General features: G+C 38.0%; 1 protein-coding gene across 1 annotated transcript in view; it reads right to left on the bottom strand.

Annotated features, from left to right (window-relative positions):
- Positions 1 to 1,812: 1,812 nt before the first annotated feature.
- The window catches only part of LOC105282173 (homeotic protein ultrabithorax), a 69,567-nt gene continuing 63,181 nt past the window's right edge, over positions 1,813 to 8,198 (bottom strand). Inside the window, exon 2 of the mRNA XM_026973159.1 lies at positions 1,813 to 2,209. Coding sequence (XP_026828960.1) covers positions 1,896 to 2,209 — 314 coding nt within the window. The 3' untranslated portion in view covers positions 1,813 to 1,895. The remainder of the gene's footprint in view (positions 2,210 to 8,198) is intronic.

Below are 8,198 nucleotides of genomic sequence, written 5' to 3'. Positions count from 1 at the left end.
TTAAATAAGCATAATTTAATAAGTATCATCAGTGAAACGTTATTTAATAGCGATTCAAGTGACGTACAATTACAGCGCAATTCAAGAAGTTAATCGGGGAATCGTTTCGCTACCGTAATATTACGTGCAGTTGGGAGAAAATTTATGTCTGAACTTGGTCGCCTGGAGATATCAAAGAAGGAATATTAAACGTTCCACGAGGTTTCGAAGAATAAAAAGTTTCGATTAAAGTTTTTTCTTTTCATCATAAACATTTCACATATTTTAAGAAAGTACATAGTAAATTAGGCTGTTCTTAGCCCTTTTAGAATATTTAATGTGTTGCGTTATACATATATCATATTAAGAATATAATATAAATATAACATAATATAAATAGGAAATTCTCTCTTTTAAATTGTCTAAATACTTCCTTCTCAAATTCTTGAATGACATTTAAAATCGCATATACCCTTTTTAAGGTTTAAGAAGTGTAATCTTTTTAAATCTAGTTTTACTTTTAGAAAACTTCGTAAATAATCAATGCGTTACTATTTCGTGTGAAAGTAAAAAAGTGGAAACCTTTTTTATTACTGATATTGCCTCGACCAAACAATTCGAAGGGTCATTTATTTTCTGGAAACGAATGGCCAGACTTTCGACTTAAAATACGAATTATACAGCGGATCTTTCGGACTAGATAGTGCAGTGAAATTGGTATCGGTTTCCGTGGACCTTTTTACCTGACTGCACTTTCTACTTTCTTTTTTAAATTATCCACCTGTTTCAGACAATCTGTCACTTCTAAAACACTTTCCTTTTTCTTTAATCTTATATATTTGACATTTTCGATTGTATAGCTACAAAAATCACGATATAAAATGTTGTAATATCGTCTCGCTTCAGAAGCATTTAAAGCAATAGAGATTCCTGCGTTATAGAACAAATAACTCTTTTATTTATCATTAGCAGAAGCGACAAAGTTAACACGACGCAATATTTCACTTTTGTGCTCGTCGCTCCCTCGGGATGCACGTTCAACACAAGTTAAACACACGCGAACAGCATAACTTAGGAAATTATGAAAGCACGCTTATACGCGGTTTATCCTCATTAAGCCCTCTGGCTAAACTTAATTTTAAGGCTGCTGCAGCTAAAAGCTCGAATCTCATTTTTAACGCTGTTTTTAACATTCATACGAGTATCATGTTTTTATGTATATGATCTTAACTGTTCACAATGCCTATATATGTCCTCTATTACTTTATGGACTAAATTGCAATTTTGTATCATGATAATAGCGGCAAACATGTGCAATAAAAATAATAGGTCATTAACTAAGTAATTCAGGTCGCGTCTAAATGGTGATATGACTGAATGTAGTAATGTTTTGGAGAATTTTGGTTTTTGTTTTTCCTATTCTGCTATAAAATTAATATACGACTACATTGTGCTGTCATAAGTACGTGTTTAATTTGATTAATCGCCATCTAGACACGATCCGGATTATTTAATCAATAACCTAATACATATGCATTATTATTAACATATTTAGAAATCCAGCTGAAGATATTCAATCACAACATATTATTTATTTGAACATTTTATGCCTTTCTCGTCGGTAAAAATCCATTTTTATAGGATATTCATTTTGAGTCATTTAAAACATTTTCGTGGGAGGTTTTCGGAAGCCAATATTTAGATAATCTAAGATATAAAATTATAAAACTATATAGTATGTTCAGTGTATTAATTTAAATAATCAAAATCATGTCTTGAAGGATTAATAAAAAGACATGAAGAAAAATATCACAAGTCACTCACCTTTAATATAGCTGTGTACATTGTGGTGCTAGTAGAGGGTGGTGTGGATTGGTAGAGGGGTGGTCAGGGGGGCTCCGATGCAGGGCGTACCCCTAGTTGCCCCCCTCTGGTCCCCCACCGCCCCCTTGCTGCTGATGCGCAACCGCTGCTGCTGCCGCTGCCTTTTGCGCCTGCGCTTGCTTTTCCTGCTCGTTCAGTTCTTTGATCGCCTGAATCTCTTTCTTCAACTTCATTCGCCGATTCTGGAACCAGATCTTGATTTGCCGTTCCGTCAGGCAGAGTGCGTGTGCCATCTCGATCCGCCTCCGCCTGGTGAGGTAGTGGTTCGTGTGAAATTCCTTCTCCAGTTCCAGAGTCTGATAACGCGTATAGGTTTGTCGACCGCGCCTGCGCATTCCGTTCGCTCCTGTGAACAACAAACCCAGAATTTGCAGTGATCCTTTTGGTTCATTTTTATGCAACTATTAATATGTGTATCAGTCACAAATAAAACACAAATTGAAAATATTGCATAAAATATATAGATGCACACATAATATATTGTTTTCCATCGATAAAAATATATTATATTGTGAACATTAAGTTAACACTAATGCAATTTCTTATTTTATAAAGGACATTTTATACGCGACTTGTACCTATGCAATATTGTAGACGTAATCACACTTTAAAATTCAGAAAAGATAAAAGACAATTAAAATAAAAGACAAATTATTCTTTATAAACAATGCTGGAGAGATAAGTATGCAATTGAAATACTTTGATGGGAGTCGAGCTTGTAGAATTCGTCGGCTCATCATTCCATCCCCGCTGCTTATCTTGTATAAGGCAAGTTGTTATCTTTATGAGCTGCCGCTTAAGATACTTATTAAAAGAACATTCTAATGAATTTCTGATATCCCGCAGAGTTCCAGAGTTGCAAATGTCAGACGCAGTGATACAAACGAGGCTCGTGCCGATAAAGAAAATGTGTAAACGGTTTAAAATAAAACGTAGCATGAGTTGTTTCGGACAAACGAGAGAAAGTAAGAGAGTATACGACAGCGAATAGGTACTGTCGAGCAGTCACTTGGGTACAGTAGCGAAGTAAGCCCCGACAGTGGGAACGCAAGCTCACCTTATCGGCCATTACTGCCTCGTAAAAACCTTCCCGTTTCACCTCTGCCACCGGTATCCAACCTAAACCAACCTTTCTCCTCGGCCGTAAGCACCTTCCTTTTTACTTCGGTTTTCCTGGCATACGGTGCATGGCCAAATGTATAAATATCCATAATATTATGATTTTCGCTCTATCGGCTTATTTTTCCGTACTATACTTCAATCGATCAAAATATGCAATTAGTCAATGCCCAAGAATGAAGATGTTGAAATAGAGATTATTTTATGTTTCTGATCATTTTTCTGATATTATTTATATTATAGTGGCATATCAAAATGCGTATCGGTATAATGTTTATTATCGTAATATGATCAAACGATCTGTCGTCCATGCAAGCTACTACAGGTAATCCTATAACGCGGTAGATACGTTCGTAGAAATCACCGCGTTGTAGGAAATCGCGTTATAAGAAACATTAACTTCAACAAAAATCGGGGTTCGGTTCTAAATAAGAAAAAAATGTTACTGATTTTTAAACCGATCCAAAATTTATATTTTGGTTTGAAGCGAGATAAATTTTCTTTTGGACGACGTTCTCTTTTTTTTCATTTGGCACTTTGATGACTAAAATGTTTTTTAGTTAATCAGTTTGGACTATAGAAAAAATTATAAACAAACTTATTGTGTATGTATCTTGAATTAATAAGTTAAATTGTTGATTGATGTAAAACAAAAACATGTTAGCTCACTCAATTATGTTTAAGAACTGGCTTCAACGCCTCGTGCTCCTCCCGTTAGTTCAGTTTTAAAATATTCGGCGATCGGGACAAATGCCGATCGCGCCGCGCGCCGCGCGTGAGACACATGTGTGTAAATTTTATAGCATGATTCGCCACAAAAATATAAATTGCGTTGTAGAAGTACCGCATTGTAAGAGGGTTACCTGTATCTCTTCAAGCACCTCTTTTCGCTCCTTTTACTGTTTTGAGACATCTCCATAATTTTCATATCGAGTTGTTATATCTAGCTCGTGCCGTAAAGAGGCGTTATGACACATTTTTAACGGTTATTTGTCATATCAATTATATCGAGTTTAACTTCTCTCTACCTTAGAGCTTAATATCGAATTATCTCCTTCTTATCGCTTCCTGATTTTAGCAGAATTATCCTTCATTGACGCAACTTTATTAAAGCGCGAACGCGAGTTAAGGCAGATGCAATTTCTTTTTCTTATTTAATATAAAATTGTTTATACTTCTTATGTGCGATGTATTGGGTCGTCCGGAAAGTTCATGCCGATTTTTAATAGATGACGTTGGAACATGTCTGAATATATCAATGTTATTGAAAACATACGATTTATATACATATGCTTAAAGGTGACATTTCAACGCATCTTTAGGAAAAAAGTTGTTTCAGATAAATTGATTCGTGTCAGTTTTGTACTCTTTTGAAGATGGAAGAAAACAAAGAACATTTTAGACACTTGATGCTTTTCTATTACCGGAAAGGCAAAAATGCCTCACAAGCAACAAATTCGATATGTTCTGTTTACGGAGAAGGCGCTTTAGCTGAAAGAACCGTACGTAAGTGGTTCGCTAAGTTTAGAGCTGGTGATTTTAACCTTAAAGACCAAGAACGCTCGGGCAGACCCTCTACTACTGATGATGACCAAATCAAGACACTGATCGAGAATAACCCGCGCTACACGACACGTGAATTAGCAGAGATACTGAAAATATCGAAAACCACTGTCCACGATCATGTAGTGAAGCTTGGTTACGTAAGTCGCTATGATGTATGGGTTCCGCATAATTTGGCCGAAAAAATTTAATGGATCGCATTTCCATCTGCGACTCGCTGTACAAGCGCAACGCAAACGTACCATTTTTGAAGCAATTAGTGACGGGTGACGAAAAATGGATCATTTACAACAACGTAGAACGAAAAAGATCCTGGGGTAAGCGAAATGAACCAGCATTAACCACTCCGAAAGCCGGCCTTCGTCCAAAAAAAGTCATGCTCTGTGTCTGGTGGGATTGGAAAGGAATCCTATATTATGAGCTCCTACCACACAACCAAACGATAAATGCAGATAAGTACTGCTCGCAACTGGACGAATTAAAGACAGCGATTCAGGAAAAACGTCCAGAATTAGCTAATAGAAAGGGCGCCGTGTTTCATCAGGACAATGCCAGACCTCATGTTTCTTTGACTACCCGACAAAAATTGTTGGAGTTTGGCTGGGATGTGCTACCTCACCCACCGTATTCACCAGACATTGCACCTTCAGACTTTCACTTATTTAGGTCTTTGCAAAATTCTCTTAGCGGCAAGAACCTCAACTCTTTGATCGACATAAAAAACCACCTTGAGGAGTTTTTCGCCGAGAAACCTAAGAAGTTCTGGGAGAATGGAATCTTCCAGTTGCGTGAAAGATGGACAAAGGTTGTGAAACAAAACGGTGCATACATAAGTCAATAAATATTTATCGACATAAAAAAATGTTGCCTTTGAATTTTCCTTCAAAATAGGCACGAACTTTCCGGACGACCCAATATTTTGGAGATATGTCTAGAAGTTTTGCGATAAGACTATGTAGATGAATTGTAATTATAATTATTATGTAATATAGAACTTATCTCCCTTTTCGCTCTCTTCATTTAATAATTTATTTTCGAGAACCTATTTATTTCAAATTCATGAACTACTGATTCTCACCCCGCGTGACGTCACAACCAAGAAATATTGCAGGCCTGACAGAATTAGGGATGAAATATCAAGATTATATCGTAAAATAAGAAGAGCGCATGATTCCTTAATCGAGAGGGTGGATAAACTTTATTCTGAGCCCCTAAAACGCTTTCATTTGAAGGAACAAAGAAGATCGGCAAGGTGCGGAGAGGGAGCAAAGAATAGCTTACCAAACAGTAACTCGAAAAAACCGTAGCGCATGTTAAGAAGAGTGAAAAATGTTTCGATCGTAATTCTTATTTTTTCTGAGGAATTCATATCCTAGAAAATTTTAACCCCACTTAAATGTAGACCTTTGTCTCATAAATTGCGCGCAGTTTTGCAGAAATCTAAACAACGAAAATATAAAGAATTATACATTAAGAAATATATAAATATATAAAATCAATTTCTTTTTATTACACAAACTTTTGAATTGTGCATTTTCCAAGACCTTTTCGAACAGCATACAATTTCTAATTCGAGTTTCAATCAATCTCCTTAAGTTGTTGCAATAAATGCGCACTTTCGAAGAAAATAATTCTACAAAATAATAGCAGGAAAGAGTAAAACGCGGGAGCTCGGTTGAACGGAAAAAGGAAATTTTGTCAAGTAATCAAATGCTTCTTTCGGCTCGTTGAGAACAACTTCAAATGCGAAAGGGGATGCCAGTTGAAAGAGAATCTGCCGAGTTTCGACGTATTCGACCATAAACTGAGGCAGGGAGACTTAACTGGTTGCCAACTCTAACAAGAACAGCCAATACGTTGATTGCTGCTGGGGATTTGCCGGTATAACTTTGCAAAACACGATGCCAAAGCCTGCCTTCGGTAACCCTCACTCTCCCCCTTTCCCGCTTCTCTCTACTACACGTACGCACATACGTAGTCGAATCATACACGAAGCCAATCAAATCAAAGTAAGTGAATTGGGTCCGTAGAGGACTTCCTAGATTTCCTCCTGAGATATTTCCTATAGGCTTTACCCCCCTCGAGTTTCCGCCACGTTAGATAGTTTTTGTACGGAAGACTAGCAATGCATTAGCTATGGACTGCCTTGCGTATCTGAACCGTTTCTGATTTAAACATTAATCAGAATTACTATATGTACATTATGAATGCTTTACGCGAACGTGATTCTATTTCTTAAACAATCTCCTAAATAATGTATCTACTAAATAATGTATTAGAAAATTAAGAGAACAAATAAATTTTAGAAGAAAATCATATATCTTTATACATTGTAATTTAATCATCAGTTAAAAATTTAAAAAAATTTACATCAGATTCTCTAGTTATGCCATTTGCGTACGTGGATATATGTGGTAACATCCCGTTTCTCTTTTAGGCGTACGAAGTAACGATATTCTGTCTCGTTTGAAGTCCTACAGTCTGTTCACGTATCACTAGTTTCGGTCTTCCGGTGCCATCCGGAGCGCGCTTAGGATCTCGAAAGAACCCTGTTTGCACGCGGCACGGGAGTACCGGGGACACTTGGTATGAGGAACGCGTAGCTACGCAGCAAGATCGTAGCTCAACGTGGGATATACCCTCCTCCAGCCTTGCCAAGGTAGGTAATCCTCTCGGGGGCGTGAGTTACTGCCTAGCGTCCCTCGCGCTCTACTCTCTTCTCTCCCACCTTCTTCCATACCTTCTAGGCCCCCTCCTACGTTTCCCCTCCTTTCACGCTCTACCAGGACCTTCGTCTCGTTTCTGCCGGGGCGTCTCCTCCTACCTATTCTCTCATCTTACTCTCTTTCCTCTCTTAGGGGCTGCCGAGAAAGTACCAGGAGAAAGTTGGAGGATGGTTGGTGGACGAAGGGGGAAGGTATGATGTTGCTACGTGGCACAGCTGGAGCGCATTAGTCAACCGTAATTAATAAGTTATATACGGAGACTAACGAAGAGCGCGACGTTACACTGCCGACGCCGTCTCTCCTTTAGGGGAAAGGCAGCGTGACTTCGCAGGGTATGACGACGAAAATCTTAACGATCATAAATACATGTTAAAAACCTAGCGATATAAATAAACTGAGGGTTGACGCTCGCAAATGAGAAACAGCGAAGACTTACATTTTCTCCACACAGTTACTATTAAGACCAGTAGCGAAATGGAGCGTTTATGGATAAAACTGAGCCGCTTGCAAATGCAAACGTATTCTGAACACTGTAATCATGCTTTTTAATGGGCTTGTTCATAATCAGCAGACGGGATAATTGCGATTCATCATAAGTAAAACGAAGGCCGATAATAAGTCGTGTCATCATTCGTGCTATTCATCAAGATAGAACTCATCCTGTGAGTTTTAATGGAGAACGTGATTTGGTATGCGAACGGAGTATCATTAACACGCTTCAGAGTTACGTTGTAATTCATTCAATGGCGCATCTGACGACATGGCGGAGAGATTCTGATTGGCCGACATTCTGTTGAAACGTGCAATTAATTGCGAGCAAAAAGTAACCAGCGGAGATCTTGACGATAATTTCGCGCGTGTGCTCCAAGAAATTTAATTAACGCACACACGCGAGCGAGCGACCCCTTTTTTCTCTTTTTCATCTTT

The sequence above is a fragment of the Ooceraea biroi genome, chromosome 10 (assembly GCF_003672135.1).
Source record: "Ooceraea biroi isolate clonal line C1 chromosome 10, Obir_v5.4, whole genome shotgun sequence".
Taxonomy (NCBI): domain Eukaryota; kingdom Metazoa; phylum Arthropoda; class Insecta; order Hymenoptera; family Formicidae; genus Ooceraea; species Ooceraea biroi.
The sequence above is the reverse complement of the archived record's forward strand: the minus strand, read 5'-3'. Positions and strand labels throughout refer to the sequence as shown.